The 23,805-nt window shown below is 35.9% G+C and overlaps 1 protein-coding gene across 1 annotated transcript; it reads left to right on the forward strand.

Moving 5' to 3' along the window:
• The first annotated feature begins 34 nt into the window (after positions 1-34).
• Positions 35-23,611, forward strand: NUP37 (nucleoporin 37). The gene is made up of 10 exons (XM_042837973.1): positions 35-94; positions 1,972-2,190; positions 2,730-2,854; positions 3,816-3,888; positions 9,033-9,127; positions 19,694-19,784; positions 21,240-21,421; positions 21,921-21,971; positions 22,320-22,413; positions 23,282-23,611. Exons 2-10 carry the CDS (start codon positions 2,035-2,037, stop codon positions 23,393-23,395), a joined length of 981 nt encoding a protein of 326 aa, XP_042693907.1. The 5' UTR covers positions 35-94; positions 1,972-2,034; the 3' UTR covers positions 23,396-23,611.
• Positions 23,612-23,805: the final 194 nt, after the last annotated feature.

Raw genomic sequence — 23,805 nt, forward strand, 5'->3', positions numbered from 1 at the left:
GCGCGAGCCCTGACCCGGAAGCACACGGTAGCCTGTGGGCGGGAGGTGCTGGCTGGCGGGAGTAGCGTGTGTATGGCCGGCTGGGGCTGCGGAGGTGTGTGTGAGGCCGCGCGGGAAGATGGGGGCTTGCTGTGGGAGGGGGAGGGAAAAGCGATGCTCGGACCTGCCTTGGGGGTGAGCGGGTCGTGGAGAGGAGATTGGGCCGTCTCCTGAGCACCTGTAGAATTGTGGGGCCACATGTTGTCAGCGAGCCATCCTGAGCCCTGAAGGGAAAAGCAGGTGTGTGTGTGTGTGTGTGTGTGCGCGTGTGCGGTGATTCCGTAAAGAATGCAGCTAGCAGCATATTTTAGCAGGCTTTTGTTGTTGTTGTTCTTTGTTTTGTTGTTTTTTGGTTTTTTTTTTAGTTAAAGTTAGCCTAAAGTTGGTTTTCACTGAGGCTGAGGGAGCTGGAGCTGTGCAGTCTGGAGAATACGAGGCTCTGAGGGAGACCTGACAGTGGTCTCTCTCTATCTAGAGGGGGCTGTAGGAAAAGGGGATGGACTCGTTAGCAGGGTCTGTTGTGATAGGGCAAGGGGAAATGGTTTCAGGCTAAAAGAGAGGAGACCTAGGTTGGATGAAGTTTTTTACAGCACGAGTGGTGAGGCACTGGTGTAGATCCCCCATCCTTGAAGATGCTCCAGGTCAGGCTGGAAGGGCTCTGAGCACCCTGGTGTAGCTGTGGGTGTCCCTGTTCATTGCAGGAGTTCAACTAGATGGCTCTTAAATGCCCCTTCCAACTCACGCCATTCTATTATTTTATGTTGTTGGGAAGGCTTTAAGGAAGACTATTATAGGTTGGGTTAAAAGTTGTGTTTGGTCTTGGGAGCATCTCTCTGCAAATTGTGACCTAATCTAGGTGTTCCTGCTCAGGCAGGGGGATTAGACTAGATTATCTTTTGAGATCCTTTCCAATCCCTGATATTCTGTGATTCTGTGGCTGAAGTATATAAATTAATGGGGTAGCATATCATGCTAATTAATAAACAAACATTGCAGCTATAGGGAGCCACTTTGTCTCTGTGGTGTCCACAAACCGTGGTAGCACTCAAGCAAAATGTTCTGACTTGGATTCTGACACCATCAGGTCATTAACATAGCAAAATACATCAAGAAATTTAAAGCTATTTTTCCATATTGCATGCAGAAAAAAAAATATGTGTTTTTCCAAAAGATATAAGTTAATATAAAAATCTCTACTAGGATTAAGGGGGATGGTTCCAGAATCAGTTGTGTCTCTAAGCTGTTTTGGTGCCAGCACAGAAGCCTGATTGTCTTGAAAAGCACTTGAATGGAGTAAAGCACTAATTCTGAGATATACTTTAGCTCCAGATGAAAGCTAACTACTTTTGTTCAAATACAGAGGCATAGGGGCTCTGTAGATAGGTTGCAGATGAGTTGACTTCAGTCATGAAACCACGCTTAAGTATTCTACAGGATAGTGTTCTCATTTGCAGTTTTTCAGCCTTAATTCTGCTTTTAATTAGATACCCACTGTCCTTTAAAAGTGGTACAACAGAGTAGAGAATATGAAGGTAACAATACATAATTTTTTTGTTGATACATAATTGTATCAACATGATACAATGTTGATACATAATGATACATAATTTGGTTGAAAACTTAAGCATTCTGAATGGGACTTTTCTAGTGTGTATAGTTAATCTTGGTTTTAGGTTGCCCCCAATAGCACAAAATCTAGTTATTGATTAAGTCTCTAGGAGTGCTTTTAAATGTATGCTAGTCATTTAGGTTAATTGGTTTAATTAATTCCTTGATAGTTGTAATTATGTGCTAAATTTATAAGTAGTGAGCTTAATTTGACCTTTTGTGTCCATTAATGCAGCATTATAGGAAATTTTGATTTGCTGTGCCACAAATGCCTTTTTTCTTATGTGAATGTATAATACATGTTCTTTAATACTTTCTATATAGGAATGTAGACTTCATCCTGGAAAAGACATCACTTCTGTGATAGCTTGATACAGTTCCCTGAAAATGAAGCAAGATTCTCTTAGAAATGCTGCTTATACTGTGGACTGTGAAGATTATGTGCATGTGATAAAATTCAATCCATTTGATAGTGGAGATGCGTGCTCTCTCATTGCATATGGTGGCAACAATTATGTGGTTGTTGGAACATGCAGATTTCAGGTTGGCTTGTGTTTGTTGGTTTTATTAATTTCTTTCTGAAACTCTGCCAGCATTTCTGCTGGTAAAGTCCAGAGCTGACTAAAATTGCTTTTTTTATTATTTTTTATTTTTTTACCAGGAAGCACTGCACTTGTTTACTAGATTAATTAATTACTATATTAATGAATCTAGGATATTTCCCAAGGCATACAAATTAGTATAAAATACTGTCCTGATGGTATGCTTTCTAAATTGACTGCAATTAAAGCAGGAGTGCTCTTCTGAAAGACATCCTAGTTTTAGCAGTTGCCAACATTTGCAAGTGATACTATCTGGGATCTTAAGCAGTAACTTCATATTTGTAGCACAAATCTCTGATTTTTGTGCTCAGTATTGGACTCTGACTTGAGACTGCCATCACTATATGGATTTTTCATGTATTTCTAGTAAAATTCCTTATTGCAGCAGGTACATCAAACTTTGAAAGCCTTTCTGTTTCATGTAAATTAAAATTGTTTGAAGATGTTACTCTGGATTAGCTAACTGTTGTATTTCTATAGGAAGAGGATGCAGAAGTGGAGGGCATTCAGTATAAGACTCTAAGAACATTTCATCATGGAATCCGAGTTGATGCCATAGCATGGAGTCCGGAAACTAGACTTGATGCTTTGCCTCCCCGGATAAAGTATGTAGAATAATAGACTACAGCAAATCTTTGTCACTTATCTGTTTTCTCTAACTCCTTGATATTGAACTAAGTTAAAAGTGTGTAAGTGAAATCTTACTCTGAAGAAATTGCTAGCAAAGTCTCTGAACATCATTAGAACAGTAGTTTCATTCTTACTTATCCTTGATATGTTCTGCTTCGGGAGCTCCTTTTTCTGAGCAACTTGCCCTTCTGTCCCTTCAGTGGATCATTGGTAAATAGTACAATTTTTTCCTTATTCATCAACCTAATGGACCTAAAATGTAGTTTGTCCTTTTGTTGTATGCCTTTGAAGAAGGAATTTTAAGAATACCTTGTAAGAATGAGATTATTATGATGGCCTACATTATAAAATGACATGTAGTATTCTCTATGGAACTGTGTTTAGCATAAGTCAGATGCTGTTTGTGAGACTTGGCGTGCCATAAGTCTAGAAAGATTGCTGATTAAATACACACTCAACAAGATCTAAGAAGTTCTCAGTAGCTTGTAAGTCTTTTTGAAACTATGATGATGGCCTGGTGCTGCATGTTTTTACAGTCTTTTGTTTAAAATAAGTTGGAAACTGGTTAATAATTTAATGCTTAAATATTTAAAACACTGGTAATAAGTTTAAGTTTTCTTTTCTTATAATCAGCCTCTTAATTGACATTGAAACTTAGCTTGGAGGAAATTATAAGAGAGATTTCAGGTAATTCACAGCTGATTCAGACTTAGATTTGTAAATATTTTGCATTTCTTTGCAATAAGAAAATATTTTTTGTACTGGATATGCTGTTTTTTTTACAGGTAAGTTCCAATTAAAGCTCTCCGAATTTCCTTTTGCATGTTGTTTTACAGGTTTAAACTGGAGTGAAACCTTTGTTTGTTCGAAGTCAACTATTGGGCTGTTGATTGACCTAAGGGCTTTTTTTTTTTTTTTTTTGTCTGTTGGGTGTAGATTTTGTACAGCAGCTTCTGATAGGAAGTTAAGACTATTTACTTCAGACCTGCAGGACAAGAATGAATATAAGGTAAGGGCAACTCAGTTCATTTAAAATATTTCTTTATTCTCTAGTGGAGTCTAAGCTTTAATTATCCTTCTGCCTCACTTTGTTTAATGTCCTCTGTGAAGTAGAGCACTACACTGTGGCAGATGCATCATCTTTAAGGGGCCTATGTTTAGTCCAAAATATATTGTGATCAGAATATTGTACAGGTGAATTTCAAGTACTGTGTCTTTACATAGAGACCTGTAAAGCATTACAGGTACAGTATTACAAAGTATGTTTTGGTTGTTGGACTCCTCTATTACGGAAAGTGACTTTACTGATCTCTCTCTTTTATTGGGAACTGGAAAGTTGTAATGATACTATTTAATACAGTAGAAAACTTTAAGAACACTGAATTAAGTACATAACTGCAGACACCTCGCGAAACATGCGTGTGGACCATCATTTACTTTGACTAGAATAAATGTCTACTTCAGTTATATTTTCACTTCATGTTCTTAAATCAGTTAGTAAGAGATGTCAGATCTAGATACTGAGATTTCTCTTATTCGTATAGACGTGGATGACTCAGTGACTCCTGTATCACTTGTATGTCTACTTCAAAGTTCTGCACTTGAAACATGAGTGAAGAATTTCACCTTAACATCGACCCTAAATCTTCCCTCTTTTAGTGTAAAGCCATTGTCCCTTGTCCTATCGCTATCAGATGTGTAAAGAGTCATTCTGCATCTTGTTTATAAATTCCCTTTAAATACTGGAAGGCTGCAATGAGAACTCCCTGAAACCTAAACTTCTTCACAGTGAACAAACCCAACTGCAGCCTTTCTTGGGAGGAACAGTGCTTCAGCTCTCTTATCATCTTTGTGGCTCTTCTCTGGACCCTCTCCAACAGCTCCATGTCTCTCACATGCTGGGGATGCCACATGGGGCTTCATGAGAACAGAGAAAAGGTAGACGACCACCTCGCTTGCCCTGTTGGCCAGCCCTCTTCTGATGCAACTGAGGATACAGTTCTGGCCTTTCAGGCTGCAAATGCACACTGCTGGCTCATGTCCAGCTTTTCATTCACCAGAACCTCTGAATCCTTCTCTGCAGGGCTCTGTATGTTGAATATCATTCAGCTTGGTTGTTGTGTATTATCTGGTCTTTAGCAAAAGGATCTTCTAGACCAGACTTCATGACTCTACTAGCTTTCAGTTTGCAACAGTCTAACCCAAGCCAACACTAGGAGTTCTTAGTGGGATACGCTGTTTTGCTGAGTAGGAACACATTGCTTCCAGAGAAATAATCAGTAATCTTCACATAAACACATATTTGATAATTCATTAGTTTAAGCTTCTAAACTACAAGTTCAAAGAAGCAAGATTATTCTAAAGAAGAATTCTGTTAAGCTATTCGTTACTGATTAGAATGAGATTATAAACAGCACACTTCTAAAATAATTATTTTGAATATGCTTGACACAATTGTTTTCTAGCTTACTGTCAATGTTAAGACCAGAGAAGCAAAGAGTACGACTCAGTAGCACAGTCTGATGAATACTGGGTGGTTTTTTTCAGAATAGAATTTCTGTGATGGGTTACAGTTTTCCTAATTCTGACAAGACTTTTTTTCTGGTGGCTGACCAACACAAATGAAACTTTAAAACATGCTCTTCTGATTTAGGGAAATTTGTTACACAGTAGCTTTGACTAAGTGCCTACAAATAAATCAAAATGCCACGCTTACATTTCTATTAAGGCAACAATTATTTGTTACAAAAAAAGATTATTTCAGAATCTCTCATCCTTAGGACTTCTTTGTAATACAAACAGCACAACTTACAAGTTTTTACTGCAAAAAAAATGTCCATTCCCTCACACATCAGAATATTTTTTTATGGCATAGTGAGTGTCAAGAACACAGAGAATGTGTTAATACAACGGGAGTTTGGTATGAAAATATAATATAAAGACCAAAAGACCCCACCTATAAATTCTAGAATTATAGGGCTTCTTTTTTACCCAAAAGAAAACAGTCATAGTAATTTAACTGAACTCCAGTTGATAAAAATAAGCTACTCCAGTGTCCAATACAGACAGAGGGATCATAAAGTTTGATATATTTTATTATTATTATTATTATTGTTTTGACACAACATAATACTTGAGACCTTTTGGGGCTTACGCAATACAAATAAATTCTGTTGACTAGAATTTAGCAATAAAGCTATTAGTTCTGTTTATGACAGTTTCATCACTTGAACTTAGTACTTCCTCAGTGAAGCTTTTAGTCTAAGGCTGAAGAAGTAAAAATCTGTGCTGTTACTGAATCAGGCTTGATCTAATGTTTAAAGAAATTAGCAAACAACTAAAAATGTAGGTCCTTACCTAAACAGGATCTCCTTAGTGAAAAATTCATTGTAGTGTGTTTGTATTGGTAAAAATGAGAGTATGTCCTGTTGGTTTTTTTTTTGTTTGTTTGTTTTGTTTTGTTTTTTATTTGATTGATTAAAAACTGGGGAAAATACTTTCTCTGGATAATCATATTAATTTGTTTAACCTGGATGACCACTGAACTGTATACTTCACTTTAAGAAGAAACCCCTAAATCCCTATGTACAGTATTCTCAAATTTCAGATGTTCACAAATATTTTGTGAGCTGTGCTGAGTTAATTCTAAATAGTTTGATTCAATTATTTCTTGTGTTAGTCAATTGAAACTTCAGGAGAGCTGTTTCATAAGCCTGAGGTTGTGTGCTATATGAATACATGCAAGACTTTGAGCTATTGTACGATGCACACTTTGCACAAGAGATTTTCAAGACAGGTATAGAATGTGCATGAAAGCTGAAGAAATTATATGGTTGCAGTCAAAGTGTAATCTCTGAACAGTTTTTCTTCTATAGTAAACAATTAGTATGTGTTGCTTCTGGAGGGATAGACAGGGTAATCTTACTCTTTTTGCCCAGTGGAAAAACTGTCTTGATGTAATTATGAACAAAGAAAAAAACTGAATTTTCCATTACTTTGTCAACACTACTAATCCAAAATTTATGGGTTGGGTCAGTCCCAGAACAACAAACAAAAGGTAAAATACGACTGATGGATCTTTGTGAAATCTTTTCTTGTTCTGAGGTTTTCATTTGGAAATGAATTGTGGCTTCCTTCTGCTTCAAATTTTGTTTAATAAAAAGCATATTTCATCAGAACTGTGGATATAAAACGAGGTAGGAGTATTTGAATTTGGAATGCTGAAATTTTTAGAAGACTTGCATATCTGTCTAAATAGTTTAGCATCATCTAAGGATGTATTCTTATAAAATCCACAAGGTTTTATAAAATTTATGACCTATTGGGGGGGAAAAAAAAGCTGACTGCTGAAAATGGATGAGGCATTCATAACTTTTTAGAGGGGAAGCTTAGTTATTGTGCATGCTTTACAGATGTATTAATTTTCTTTTTTTATTGATCAGTTGTGTAGCTCATTCTGAACAACAAACACATACAAGAGACTGTATATTTTCCCTTTAAAAAACTGCAGAGATTATTGTTTTCATTTGACATTGTTTTTCTTTGGAACCTCTTCATATCGTGCCATTACGTAGTGGGTATTTTTGTCTTTTTTTTATGATACTTTGCTGGGTAAAACAAAAGCAGCCATGCCTATTGATGTACTCATTGGGAGTGAAGAGGATGGGACAGGCTGACCTCAAATGTAAGCGAGACCATAATGAGAGAAAGCATGTGTAAGTCCTCAGGCTGACCAAACTGATCTTTATTAGCTACAGGTTTTTTTTTTAGTGAGACCAGAGATGAATTATTCATACTGAGCAACCATGTGAATGAATTTGAATGTACTTCAAATTTTGACTAATCCCTAGGTGTGATGAGTCTTGCGTGCTTACTGCTTGCTGTATGTATGTTCTTTAATACAGGTTTTAAAGATACTGTAAAACTTAACTGATGTATGTAGATAAGCACAAAATGATTAATAAAATGGAGAAGGAAAAGGCATCTTGGTATTGTGGGAAAACACTGAAAAGCTGAAAACCCTTTGAAGTATATTTAAAAAAAAAATTACCAACTCTTACTAGAAACTGACATTCTGCTTTCACTCAGAGAAGTTACATTGCTACATAGGTTTTCATTAAAGATAAACAATTCTTGGTACTTTGAAATAAGTATGATGTGATTAGGAATTTCATCTGGGAACAATTACACAGCAATAGTTCCCTTTGAAATGACTTTTTTTTTTTTTTTTTTTTTTGCTACAGCTGTAAATGTTTGGTTTTGTGTGACAGTTTACATTCACACCATGGATGCTCGTATCCTATTATCTGAGAATGGCTGATCTATTAGTTTTACAGTAAGACTGCACTATACCCGGTTTTCCTTATTCTTCAGCACAAGAGTAGAAAGCAAAGAGTACCAGGCACCATGTCTGTTCCTCTCAAGTGTTTAAAAGAAATTGTGATCAATTACTACAGTGTTGTGTGGCTTACTTATTTTTCATGTGTTCTTCATTTTTGGTTTACTTAAAACCACAAGCATGCTTTATCCTCTGTTACATGTTCTTTTATTGAGACTTTTTCATGTTCTTATTCCTTTACCTTTCATCCTTTGATCCTTTTCCAGCTGCTCTTTCTGTGCTAATTGCTTGGGAAATGGAATATGCTGAACAAATGATTGGTTTATTGCTCCCTCAGGATAAAGAAACTTCCTGTTACTTGCAGGAGTTCGTATTAGGAACTCTTATTCAGAGATGAGACTTATCTACAAGTAGAATTCTTCAAGATATATGTATATGTTTACTTCTTGCTTGCTTTCCTCTTTCTATCTGAGGTTATCTTCTGCCTTCAAAATTCAGTGGTTGAAGGAGGATAAAACAGTTCTGGTGCAGTTCACTTACCTCTGTCAAACGAGAGCATCAAGCTGATCTTTGTAATAACTTAACAATTAAGTAGTAGAGATCTGTCCACCTACAGTGTGATTACGCACGAGTAAGAGCTTTTAAAGATCTCCAGTTCTTCTAATGAGTATTTTTGTTCCTTCCATGTACAGTGATATCTTTATTTTACACTCACACATTTTCCTGTTGGAATTGTGTGTCTGTTTAATGGATGGTTGATTGATGGAACAGTCAGCTGTAAGGTAAAAATGTATCTATTTTTTTCTGATTGACAGACATTTGATGGCCACTCCGATTATGTTAATGACCTGGTGTTTGCTCCAAAAGAAGGTCAAGAAGTTGCAAGTGTAAGTGATGATCACACCTGCAGGTATGTATTTTGTTCAAGACATCACTGAAATAGTAGCAGTGGCTTTTTATGTGTGTATTTACATGCTTGCTTATTTTTTTTTTTATTTCATGCTTTTTACACTCATTTAATTTTTATTGAGCTTTTATTTTGAAGGGGAAAATTAGCCTTGTTAACTACATTATGGGGGGTTTTTGTTTGATTTTTGTGTTTTGGTTTCTTTTTTACTTGTTTGTTTTCAAAGCGGTATTTTGAACTTAATAAATGAATGAGAAAACTGTTCTGTCTTGGAATTATGGAGAAAATTATTTTGAGGGTTATTGAAAAACATCTAAAAGACAGTGCAGTCATTAATCACAGCCAGCATGAGGTTCACAAAGGGAAAAGTTTTGTTTAACTCATTTTCGTGACAAAGTTATCTACCTAACTTACCAGGGGAAGCTGATTGCCCTAATCATTTTGGATTCCTGCAAAGCTTTGGCAACTGCTTCTCAAAGTATCTTTCTGGACAAAATGTCCAGTATGCAGCTACACAAAAATGTAATGCAGTCGATGAACAATTGGCCGAGGGATTAAACTCTAAGGGTTAAGGTAAATGGCATTACATTTTGTGGGTTACAGTAAGTGGCCAGTTCTGCGTGGCTCCACTTTAGGACTTGTTCTATTTAATGTTATCATAAGTGATCTGAATGCAAGACTTAGTGTACATGATATTTGCAGATAATACTAAATTGGAAGGAGCTGTTGACTCCCTTGGTAGAGAGGAGTTGCAGAGAAATGTTGGTGAATTGCAGGGCTGGGCAATCACCAACCACGGGCAGTTTAACAAAAGCAAGTGCTGAACTCAGTAGCTGGGATAGGGAAATCCTAGGTATAGGGATGTGAGGCTGAAGAGCAGCCCCATGAAGATGAATCTGGGGTTTCTGATTGACAACAAGTTGAACACAAGCCAACAGTGTGTCCTGGCAGCCAAAAAGTCCAAGCGTATCCTGGGGTGTCCCAGGCCCAGCACTGCCAGCTAAGTGAGGGAAGGGCTTGCTCTGCACTGTGCAGCCTCACCTCGAGCACTGGATAGAGTTTTGGGCACCACAATATGAGAATGTCATATAACTATTAGAGAGGGCTATTTGGAGGAGCACTTCATAGATGGGAAGAGATCTAGAGGGCAAGATAAATGAGGAGCAGCTGAGGTCTCTTGGATTGTTTAGGCTGGAGAACGAGAGGTGGAGGGGTGGCCTAATTGTGTCCTGCAGCTCCTCATAGGGAGCAGAGAGGCAGCGCTGAGCCCTGCTCTCTGGTGACAGCGGCAGGGCCTGAAGGAAAGGCATGGAGCTGTATCGGGGGGGGGGTAGTTTTGGGAGCTGGGAGAAGGTTCTTCACCAGAAGATGATGGTCCCACAACAGGCTCCCAAGGGTGGTGGTCACAGCATCAAGCTGCCAGCGTTCAAGAAACATTTGGACATCACTCTCAGGCGTACTGTTTAATTTTGAGGTTGTCCTGTGTGGAGCCAGGAGTTGGGCTTGATGATCTATGTGAGTGTCTTCCAACATGTGTTATTCTGTGATTGTGTGCTGTCAATTTCACCTGTTGGGACAGGAATAAAAATGTCTGAACATGTACGCATGATGTAAGGCATGCGTAGCTCAGCACTGAACCATGCAGACTCTTGTCCATCCATTCTGTCATCAGCTAAGTCAAATTTAAAACCAGTATACCCCTGTGAACTTGTCCACATACACAAACCTATTAGCCTTACTGGGTGTTGCAAATAAGTCACATAAGGGCAGTGTCCTACTAGTACAGTGATACAAGCAGCTTATAGTACAGTGATTAAAGTTATTCCAAACCCAATGATTTCCAAATTGCAAATAATGAAAGACAAGGGAAAGCTGGTTAAATACTCTGAAAAATACTGCTTAAGGTCTTGTAGTACAAGTTTTTCCTTGTTGAAACATTCCCTCATCCTGCATTTCTGGTGGTGCTCATGAATCTGTAATGCTGCTACTCTGCAATTCAGCTCAGATTTCAAGTGAGTAGGTTGGCAGCTGTGCAGGCTTAACAAGTCATTGCAATAGTGAAAGGCTTAAGCATCATCATCTTTGACTTTTCTTGTTATAGCTGTGAGAAAACGGAAGTTGTCTCAATTAAGGAACTATTTTAGTTTTTCTCTGATTATGTGAAGTTATTGCCATATTGATATTGATTGCAATGGAAATAACCATTTAAGACTTAGGGGGGAAAAAAAGGCCATTTATTAGTTGAACTTTAAAAAAAAAAAAAAAAAAAAAAGTGTCTGAAGCTACCTGCTAAGAGAAAAGGCAATAGCTGCTAGGATTATTCTGTGTACAAGATTTGGTAAAGGGCAAATCATCAGCTGGTATAAATCATGGTCTATTAGCTTTAGTTGAGTTACTCTGTTCTCAAATTTAAAATCTAAAAGGCTTGTGAGTTTTAGATGCCCCTAGAGAATTCAGAAATAGTACTAAGACCAGTGAGTGGATTTTTAGGAGCTCTTCTGTCCATATTTCTAAGAAAATCATTAGGAATGAATAGTAGCAATGTGTATGACTTTATATTTTTAGCTTGTTTTGATTTATTCTCTATTCTTCATTTCTTCAGTGCGTCTAAACTAGTGTTGGGTTTATTCAGCGAAGAGCTATTTGAAAATGTTTTGGCATGTTTTGTTTGTTTTGTGATATGATCAGTGTTCCTGGTATGACAGAGAACTGTTTTAAAACCAATAGGCTAATTGATACTAACTATAAAAGGAAATAGACTGATGTAATTAACATATAGTATCAGGAGTTGAGCTTGGTAACCTTGACAGGCAGTTATGCAGTAAGCCATAAAGTCTATAGTTAAAAGCCATGGGAAGTATGTAGGATTTTTGTTTTTTTTTTTCTGGATACTTGAGTTCTTATTTTTTTCCATTCATGCATGTGGAGCATGAAGACATTTTTTTATATAATTTAAAGGTTACACTTTCAAAACTAATGGAAAATGCATTCCCTCAGACTTACCAAAATCATTCCTTACTTACTGTGTAATCTGCTTCAGCAGTAGTGTAAGAAGACAAATAGTTTTTCTGTCTGTGTTTAGTTTCTACCCTGAAATTTTTCTCAGGATACATCATCTGTTCATACCTTTGGAATGAAGTACTAGAACAATTAGCACAAGAACATGGAGTTTCAAGTATTTCAGTGTTATTCTGTCAGAGTTCCACTTGAAATAATAAAGACTTGTGTCTTGAAATAATTAACACTACATTTCAGTATGGACACTATGTAGAGGGACTCATTTAGATTTTACCTTGTTTTAACTCAGCACTAAGTTTAACAATTTGTAGTGGATATGAGTTTTCATCTGTTAAACCATCTTGCCACGAGCTGCTACAAGCATGATGTCGTGTAGCTGGGTTTGATTTTTTTTCATTTTTTTTTTTTTCCTTTGTGTTGTTGGACAGCTTAAGTCAGATGCCTGTTGAAAAGAGGGTGTGGTATTACATTCAGGGTTTTTACCTTTACATTGCTATCACGTGATTCAGGGATTCTTGTTGCTGCTTTTATGTCATTTTGTTGGTCTTGTAACACAAGACCAGCTGCAAAATAGAACTGATTATGAAACAGTACTGAAAATACTGTTGCGTACAAATAATTGCAGTAGCCATCTATGCTACCTGGTTGTGAATAGAAGTGCACTCAGACAAAAGAAGAGGGGTCTGTTTGTAAACTCAAGGTTAAAAAAAAATTAAACATCTCATATTTCTCTACACTGGCAATCTCAAAACTAATACAGCGTTAGAAAATATTTCTTCTCTGACAGAAGACACCTTTGAAAGATTGATTAAACCCCCACGATGTTGTGGGTGCTCACAACTGTATTTATATTAGAGATCAAAATTCCCTTAGCTGCAGAAATTGCGCGTGCAGATTTGCTTGAAAAATTAAGACCTCAAGTTCTATATGTTATTTGTTACTTTCTTGATTGTGTCCCAAGGATGGCTGTATTCCAGTAAGTACGAAGCTGTGCCCAAGGGTGTAGTTAAGATACATTTTTGGCAAAATAGTGTGATTTCAAATTTTGCTTGTATTGATTGTAAAATAACATTGAAGAATTTGCAGGATAGTTTCCTCTTTCACTTTTTTAAGCATTTCATAATTGGTTTGCCCTTCCATTAAAAATAGAAAAAAAATATTTTTGAAGTGTGACTGCAAAGTTTTAATTTGAATACCACCAGTAGAGAAAATATCTAAAATAACTATTATTAAATTATTACTGTAGTATTAAGCAAAATTATAAGTCAAATTTGTAAGTCAAATGTTTTAACATCGAGCACACTTAAAGTAAAAATAAGTAAATATGTGTAAATAAATGTCTTATATTTGCATTTTTTTAATACATTTCTTTTGAAAGCCATGTGCCTGGTAATCTCATTATTTTCCTTTAAATCTTGTTGATTTCTTGGTGTCATAAGAGCTTGTTCAGGGAATAAGAAAAGAAATCTTTCATAGTAACTTGTTCAGGGAATTTAATGCCTTAGAATTTGAAAGCATTATACACTGCTATACACTGAACATCTGCTTTAAGTGTAGGAGCACCTACATCCCCCCCATTGCTAATAAGGTCTGGGTGAGCAGAGCCCTCTGTTCACCATTTTAAGAAAAGTATATCTGTAGGATCTCAAAATATTTTCATAGTTATCATTCTGCAGGGATTCGTACGGGCAAATCATTCTTTTTCTGATACTTAATAAAGATCCTGTAAAATGTACATAGGATATGTTTGGGAAACGCAAAGAGCTTGACTCCATTTAGCTGTTGGTTAGTAGTTCTTGACACTCTCTAATATTTCTTGAATTATTTCACATCAAATATCATCCTGTTAAAAGTCACTAATCTGATCTGTACCCTGACAATGAACACAAACGTTAAGCTGCCAGGCCAGACTGCAGAGAGATAGGTCTTGAATGTAATTGGTAACTGCCTCATACTCCTTCCTCACTCAACAGAAAGATTTACTGTTGGAATCAGGACTTTAATAATGACAGCATGGCAATTTCTCATGGTCACTTTTCATGGAAAGGACCATAGCCCCATGCCTGCTGGAGTTCAAAAGCAGCGCTCTCAGAAATATGCTTTGAATTTTGGCTGGTCCTGTGTGGAGCCTGGAGTTGGACTCGGTGATCCATGTGGGTCCCTTCTAACGGAATGTTCTGTGATTGGAAAGTTAGACTTAGTTCCTATGTAGACATACATGAGGGAAGGTTTGGTACCACTGAAAAGTAAATTAACTATAGAATCACAAAACTTGTGGTTCTTTATGTGTTGGGTTCTGGTGTTTTGGTTTGTTGTTTGTTTGTTTGTTTGTTTGCTTTGACCTGTAATGTGTTTATGTGGTACTCTTATGTCTTAGATATATTGCATGGGTAATTCACTAGACAGTAGCCAGGAAAAACAGTGATAACTCTTTGTTTTTTGTCGTGTGATTTTTTTAATATGTTGTCAGTGCTTGTTGTACCTCTCTTATCTTGTTTCAGTCAGTTACCATCCTCAATTCTTTCACCAAATTGTTATTTGTATCTCCCTATTGTTAGTGAACTCAGTTAGAGATTACAAAAAAATAGAGTATTCTATTCCATGTTATTCTATCTTAATGTATTTGTTGTGGCAGAGTTCCCCAGTGTCCCCTCATATTATAAATGTCGTACTGAAATGTTAATCTTTTTTGATGTGTGCTGATCACATTTATCAAGCTAGTTATGCATTATAATGGATGAAAATAAATGAACGTCTTGGATTATTTTTATCACTTCAGTCTTTTGCTTCGCATGCTTTTTGTATGTATCCCTGTATGTTCCCTATTTGAAGTCTTTCATGATTTCTGTTATACTTTACAGTCCTGACCCAACTATTAACCAACAATTTTGGTTGTACTTACCAATCACGATGCAAGTATTAACCAGTCTCCTACTATTGTATCCAGTCAGCATAAAAAAAGAAAAGAAATCACTTTCCAAATCAAATGTTTGGAATGTTATTTCAGTCTGATCTTAAGTATGGGTGAATAAGCCTTTAGTTACAAAGTCTTAAAAATATTCAGAGAAATTTTATGAAATGGTAGCAATTTCCTGTGTGACGTGTTATGACTTATGTTAAGAATCACTAAAAAGAGTTTTAGAATGTAGTGTAACATATAAATTGTTTTAAATATAAATCATTGCATTTGATTTGTTTGGCAGTTATTTTATGTTCTAGAAACTCAGTGGCAAAATCACAGTTGAATTTCCAGTAATGGTCAGCCCTCAGAAGCAGTTAGTTTTAGGTGGTCTACATTTACAACTCAGTAAATGTTGATCAGAACTGCTGATTTTTTTTTTTTTAGTTAAAAAAATACATTTGAAGTTTTATATTAATGCAAAGATAGTGCTTAGTCTCTCTGCTTTTGCTTTAGGTAACTAAAGATATTGCAGGAGTAATGCTGGCACGTTTTAGTTTCTCTTCATCTGAGCATGCATGTTAGTGAAGAACAGTTGGCCAAGATGGCTCTCACACTTCTCACAGCACTGCAGGGCATAATCAGGATTCCATCCCACAGTTACCAATGGAGAAACTGATCAATGCTTGTATAACCAAATAAATATTACAAGCTAGAGAAACTTCAGATTGTAATGCTGAATTTCAATCTAAAAGATTCAAATATCTACTTCTTTAATAATTGATGGCTCCATTGGCCACTGAAAGAAAACTGTGAACCTGAGTCGGCTTTCTGATAAACTATTTACACATTTATTTCATAGATCAAAAATAATTGAAGGAAATGCCCTACTAGGACCTTGTATGCTGAGTAAGGAGGTGGTTAGGACAGTTCTTCTGCCTAGAAGACCAGTGTTAAGCAACGCAGATGAATTTCCTCTTTTCCCAGTGCAACCATTTTTGTGGCATATTTGGCACTATTTACTAAGTTTTTCTGCTACCTAATTCTGCTACAGATTCACTTAGTTGAGCAGTGCATTACTTCATTTATAGAAACTTTATCAGTAAGACAAAATGAATTACTTGAAGCTATCCACCTTTGTCTCATGAACTGCGAGTAGAAATTTTTTATGGTTCCTCTTGAGCCTTCTCTTCTTTCATGTCCTACCCAGAATTTTCTTTAAATCTTTGGTAACCACCACCATACATAGCTGACAAGAAACTTGAGGCAAGGCCATCGTTGGCTGTATTCTCCATAGGGTTAGCCAGTTTCTGCATTTGCATTTTCCTTTGCCAAGATCTTCTCACTCCTGCTGCACAATGAGGAATGACTTAATTCTCTTTACTTTTTTGTGTGATTTCTGGAAGTTGGACTGCTCAACCTCTTCCTCGTTCTGTAGACTATTCAGTAGTGACAAGACTTGGCTCACACATGGAATATGTCTGCTGGAGATACAAAGAAACTTCAGCAAAGGATATCTAAGATAGCTGTTATAAAAAATAATTAAAACCTCTTGTTGGTCATTTTTAAGAGTAGGTCAGGAAGTAATCACTGAGTTCAAGGATAGGTGATGCAGCTTTGAGGCAAGGAGTCACTGAATGATACTAGGTATTCTATGGTTCATCCTTGTTCACTGAGGTTGTAGGAAACCTTATGTTGAATGAAATTGGGTGGGTGTTTTTTGTTTTTTAACTTCCATCTTCTAGGGATTTTTGAAATGCCTTAAAGTTACAGTATGTTTTTGCTCTTATACTATTCCTTATGATGACTTTTATTCACTTAAAACTTGGTTTTGCTCTCTAGTTAGAATTATTCTGTATTTGGAAATTAGAATACAGAATAAGGGTAATATTCAGTGCCACGAAGCAGGTTTTTAATGCTCTGATGAATACCTTCCTAACTTTCTTTAAAAAAAAAAAAAGTCTGTTTTGTGATAAAATTGCCACACATATGCAGCTTGTCTGTTATCTGTATTAATTCATACTACATAAAATAGTGTCGTTTCAAAGTAGTTTGAATAGCTCCATGCTTTGAGATAACTACAGTTATCATCTGTTTACCCATAGAATGTAAGTGATAAGAGAAATATACCAGTGCTCCAAGAATTGTCTTGAATGGCATGTGTAGCTACCAGTAATTTTGTATTAGTTTAAAATTGCATATGCTACAGAATATAATTTCTCAATTCTTAGTTGTTTAAAAATAAATGAATTTACTGAGCAGATGTGTAGGTAATTTTTGAGGCTTTCCTTTATTCTAGCTTTGGCCTTTATTTCAACTATGGTTATTAAGATTTTTCTTCTTTAAGATATTCTGGATTTTTTTTTTTTAACTATTAAAAACAAACAAACCCACAAACCCAATAAGTCTGTTCAGTAATACTCAATGGAGGGAGTAGGATCAATACAAGGATGATGTAATGCAGAGGTACAAAAAATAAAAATATTTGATGAAGAGTAGACAGTAGTTTGTTTTAGTATAAAACAAGGTAATATTAGTAAAGTTTCATGGAGTTTGAATGTAAACCGAGAGTTTCAGTCTTTACAGATTGATTTATGTGATAGGAATGTGGAGAGAACCGGAGGGTTTTTATAGCATCTGTAGCTGATTTGGTTATTACCAAGCAACTGAAAACTCAGTTTGGCTAACATTTTGATCTTTGCACATTTGTGACTTGTGTTAGTCACTAGGAAATATTTCAAGGTGTTAATTAAATGTATTTGTAATTGTAATTTTCCGTAACAACATGTATTTCATGCATTCAGTCAAGGATCTGTTTGGATGTGTACTGTCTGTTTCTTTCCAAAACTAAATGATATCATATTTTTATCAATAAATAAAGAAGGAAATATATGTGGGGCATTTATCTTTTTCTCCTTTCCTTCTCTAGTGTTTGTTACTAACAATCTCAGCATTCGGACAAAAAGAAAAAATAGTTTAGCATTTTATAAATAACAAAGTTACAGAGGTAGAAAGCATAAATTTCTGTCTTAGCACTTAATAACCTCAATCACTTCAGGGAAGGAAGCATGATGGCATTCTCCTTTGGCCAAAATGATTCACCATCTTCTGTTATATCATAATTTTCTCCCTGCACATTAAATACACACACAAAGTGTTGATTTGACTTGGACAAATCTACAAGGCAAAATTTCTGGCAATAGAAGAAAGTATTGTATGTTTCTAAATTACCTAATCAAGTAGATATTTCATTTTTTTAAACAGTTGTCAGGTTTTTGTTTTGACTTTTTTTTTTAGTAAGGACACTGATCCTTCAAGATTAGAAACTGTATTTTCTACAGAGAAAACAAATATTTGATCTGTTGTGGTTTGGCATGAGAAAATAGCCATTCATTAAACATACTTACTTTATTCCCATATATTTTGTCTAGACTTAGGATGTATTATGTAAGTTTTTTTGTAATTTGGAAAATACAGTGCTCTGAGCACCCTGGTGAGATATGAAGTGAAAAAGTCTGGAGGAAGTGAGCAAAAATCCTCTAGAATCAACAGTCATAGTGCACAGCCACTCATCTTACTGTGAAGACTGAGCAGGACACTGTGCTTAAAAATTAGATGGTCTGTGTGTTAGTGAGGAAGGATAGATGTATGTGTTTGCGTGTGAAAATGCATTTTATGGTGTACAGCCACGTGCTTGAAATTGATTTACACTACTTTATGCTGATTTAATAGGAAAAGAGGCAGTTAAGCAGTAGCTGTGAGTCTCTGTTTTGGTTTTGTTACATTTTATAAACCCAGTAGCTTCATGGCTCAGTGAACACTCTTATGGAATGTATCCAAAGAAAATCCAGTCATCATCTAATCTAACTTTGGTGTTTCAACATACACTTCCCTGTCAATCCATGTTACTGCTGTCTGTTTTTATTTTTCTTAATATTATATGTTTATGCCTGATACATACTGTAGATAATTCTGAAGAAAAAAACTAAACTGATATGCATGATTTATTTGTTGAAAGCTTGCCAAGACCCTTGGTAGGCTATTGTACGTCTGCCACAAATTCTTTAGCTTCATTTTTAGTTTCTTGTATTTCCATTATTCGTTATTAACCTACCAGAAAAGAAGTAAAAATGCATGTACTATATAAGCAGAACACTTCAGTGCATCATCTTTTTCATGAGAACGTGGATGATTTAAGTTGCTTGGTACTTAACTCTAGATTGCTTGCATCAGCTAGACTAACAGTTATCTTCCCACTTTGTGGTGCTGTCTGTTAATTGTGCCATAGTACAAAGGCTGCAATATTGAATTATGAATAAAGAGAGAAAATACATTTAGATTTCATGCCCAGACAACTGAGTTTGTTAACTTATTTGAATGTTGTCTTTTCATACAGAGTGTGTGTGTCCTGTTCATCAGTTTCAGAATACATTATCTTCAGCTCTGGCAGCTTTTACTGACTTTTATGCACAATTATTAAGCATCTGCACATTTCATTCTACATTTCTATCATTTCTTTTCTTCCTGAAGTGACTAAGCACAAACTGTTTTTCTTTTGGGTCTCTTCTTTTGTTAAATGTTTTGAAGCACAGATTTTAATGTATTAGCAGTCTAATACATAGTTCAATTCTTTACTTTTTTTTTTTCTTTAGGGTCTGGGATTTAGAAGGAAATGAGAAGGCCCATTTTGTTTTACGTTCTCCTGGAATGAGTGTTTGCTGGCATCCTGAAGAAGCTTTTAAGGTTGTGCTTTGCAGCTCTTCATCACTGCCACCTTTAACATAGCAGGAGAAACTCTAAACTATGAATTTTGATGCTATGCTAAGGCTCAAGTTTGGGGAGCCTGTGCACATTATAATTGGGTATTGGTAGAATCCACTAAGGTGAAGTCAGTGTAAATAACTGTCATGCTTAATTCTTTTTTACTCCGAGTCCCTCGTTCTTCCCATCAGAAATGCTCTTTCTTGATTGCATACATCAGTTATTGTTGATTACTATTCTGCTGTTTACATGTTAACGTACAGTTATCAGAGAAAAGTTTCCATTAATCATGGTAACAAGACTCACCAATAACAGACTTCTGTAAAGCAAGCCAAATATCTGTTTGAAATTACCAAGAGATTTGTGGTTTTGTTTTTCTTGCTTGGAATATATGAAACATGCTGAAAAATCAAATAAAAAATTATGATTTTGTACTTATCCATTTATTGTACCAGATAAGGATTAGTCTGTTGATATATACCAAATTGTTCAGCTTTGTTAATGTTCTAGTCCTTTCAATTTAGGATTTATTATTTCTTTTGTGTTCATAATTGCCTTAAGTAGCTACACATGGTTTTTCAGATTACCACAAAAATGCACACTTCTATCAAAAAAAGCAGTCAAATCAGGTGTCAAATTAGTTAAATAACAGCAGGGAACAAGGTTGGGCTCTTCTCACTGGTGACAGAATGAGGGGAAATGGCCTCAAGTTGCACAAGGGTAAGTTTAGGTTGGATATCAGGAAAAACTTCTTTACAGAAAGGGTTGTTAAGTGCTGGAATAGGCTCCCCAGGGAGGTGGTTGAGTCACAATTCCTGGATGTGTTGAAAAACCTTTTGGATGTGGTGCTCGGGGACATGATTTAGCAGAGGGTTGTTAGGGTAGTATGGTTAGGTTGTGGTTGGACTCAGTGATCTTCAAGATCTTTTCCAACCTGAGCAATTCTATCATTCTGTGATTCTATGATCTGAATTCTCCTTATGCTTCTCACCAATGTATGGTTCTTACTAAGAAAACTAGGAGAACTGTTGATTCAAGTAGCATCAGAATTGAATGTCTGCTGTCGTTTGCTACTAGCCAGTGTTGGTATACAAAATCAGTAAGTGTGAAGGCAGATATTACAGTTACACTGATCAATATCATTGTTTCCTGAACAGCTCTGTCAGTCAGTTCCTTGTACTCAAAACAGTGACTTGCTGAGAACTCTTTGGTGCTGCTAAGCACCAAAACATACATGCGTATACGTATGTGTGTATATGTATATATAGATGAAATCATGTAATCACTATGACCAATGTGATTGGAGTACAATTAAAAGTGCGTAAGTCCAAATATTGATGTATCCTTAAAAAGATTGTAGGTTTGCTTTAGAGTAGAAAAGCTTTAAAAGATTCTCTACGTGCTAAGTTTACAAGGTTTTACTGTTTCCTCTTCCAGCTGATGGTAGCAGAGAAAAGTGGAACAATACGATTCTACGATCTAATTACACACCAGGCCATTCTCTCCCTAGAGTGTGAACAAACACCGCTGATGTCAGCAGACTGGTGTTTAAAGAATACTCTCAGAATTGGAGCAGTTGCTGGATGTGATTGGCTAATCTGGGATATCAGTCATTCCAGGTATGTTTTATGTGTAGGAGAGTATTTGCTCCTTAAACAGCACGTGAAGTCATGTGACTACTTTGCTAATATAGCATTTAATTGCAGTATGTATTGCATCACCTATTCAATTAATAGTAAAAATTCATCAGAGATTATAAAATAAGTACAGGTCATTTCCTGCCTTACTTTTTCATGCCTACTTCTATCTGTTAAAATAACATGATGTTTCTTTTTGTCCATTTGAGAGAGGACATCTCTCCTGTTTGTGAAGCTTGTTTATTATCGTGTCATTTTAAGTCATAAATACGTAACTTTTGAAACATGATAAAGTCACTAATTTAATTGATTTTCCTACTCCAAATTGAGATGTAGGCTGCAGGGAAGCTCATGTTTTCTGTAAGCTTCTTCAGAAAGAGTAGACAATATTTCCCATTCGGTGTTTAAAATAATTGTTTTGATACTTACAGTATGATCTGTAGTTTGCAGAAAGGTTTTTGACTTGTAATGTCTGTTTTAGTTATCCGCAGGATAAGAGACCCGTCCACGTCGATCGAGCCAGATTCTTCAGGTATAAGTGTTGCCTCTATTGTGTGATTTTCTTTCTAATATAAATCTATGTATAATCAAGTGGTTGTGAGTTAGGGAATAGTTGTCTCCTAAATCATTTTTTAGGGGGACCTGGTCTATAAGCTTTGTGAAATTTGTGAACAACCATGATTTTTTCTCTGTTACACAATAACATGCACACAGGGGTTTTGATAGTAAATAATTTACAAGCCATTTCCCTGAATTTCCTTGGTGTCAGTGGAATAAGTGATGGCTTCACTCAATTAGTTGGAAGTGAGATATCTCCAGTTTATGTGTGCTTCCGATAGTCTGATAGGGATATTTGAAAGGTAATTCATTTTATTCATAGGTGGTCCCGAGTGAATGAAAATCTGTTTGCAACCATTGGATATCCAGGAAAGGCGACTACTCAACTGCTTGTTCATCACTTAGGACATCCCCAGGTAAACTTTCGAATTCAGCTTTTGGATGGGATTGCATCTATCCCTTTCAAATCAAACGAATAAGTAGCTAAAAGCTAGAACTGAAAAATAGCCAAAGCCATCCAGAAATGCTGCTTGGCCTATTTGTTTTATTTATTACTTCATCCATGCTATAGAAAAATCTCACACAATACTTAGCCTGTTACTTAAAAGGCTGCTTGATCTACCCATTTGCTATGTCTCATTTATGTAAAAGGGAAGAAAAAAGCTATGGTTTATTGGCTTGTGGTAGCAAGGGTAATGGGAGGCCAGTTGGAATAGATGATCTTGTAGGTCCTTTCCAACCTTGTGATTCTATGATTCTATGAAGAAAAAAAACCACACATTTAGCCCGTTATTTAATAATTTTTTCAGTATTTTTATTTCTAAAGATACAAAAATCAGATAGTTGTGTATTTTTCAGCTTTGAATTAATTATGTTATTAACAAGAATATATCAGGACAGTGCATGTCAAGTACAAGGAGTACTTTTGGTTTTGCTCAAGTTAGTATACATTTGCAGAGTAAAAGATATCTCCAAACATAAATAGTTGTAATTACGCTTAAATAGAAGGAAGTAATTTCATTTAAAAGATTTCATCATGAAAGATGTTGCTGCATCTTACTCAAATACAGTAAGCCACTGCTGGAACACTTGAAAAAATAATCAGTTTTTTCAGTTTCATTTTTGATGTATTTTAACTGTTTGTTTTTTTGTTGTTGTTGTTTTGTTTTTTTTTTTTTAAGGAATATTACTTAAGTGAGAATTTGTTCATGCAACTTGGTATATGTGGTGTACGTGGTAAGCTGTAGTGATACTTCTCTCTTTTTTTTTTTCTCTCTCTTTAAGCCCATTCTTACTGGTACTGCAGCGGTAGGATCTGGATTGACATGGCACAGAACCCTTCCATTATGTGCAGTTGGAGGAGACCATAAGATTTTCTTTTGGGTAACAGAAATGTAAAAATTGCCATATGCTTTCAGTATTGAACTTCACAGTATGACATCTTTTTCATAGCAAAGGGATTGGTATTTATTCATTTGCAGGACATAAGAAAAAGCAAAATAAGAACCTTTTGTGTTTCATTTTCAGCTTGCAAATGCAATAACTGATAAAATCAGATATCATAAATCTGACCCTGTCTAACTTCCCTTAAAATATATACATTTTTCAACATGGTGTTTGGTGTGGCATTTGTTTTTTTAATGGTAACTTTGATTTGTTTATTTGAAGAGATTGTGTATCTAGCAATCTCAGTTGTCTCTCAGTTAACACAGCACAAATACTTTGAGATTCTCACAGAGTGCCTACAGCATGAACACCTGTTTCTGTCTTAACTTTCCTGATTGATTCACTGCTATCTTTTAAGAAAG

Source organism: Centrocercus urophasianus, unplaced genomic scaffold (genome assembly GCF_019232065.1).
Source record: "Centrocercus urophasianus isolate 14NV4802_14NV808 unplaced genomic scaffold, USGS_Curo_1.0 seq_73, whole genome shotgun sequence".
Lineage (NCBI taxonomy): Eukaryota > Metazoa > Chordata > Aves > Galliformes > Phasianidae > Centrocercus > Centrocercus urophasianus.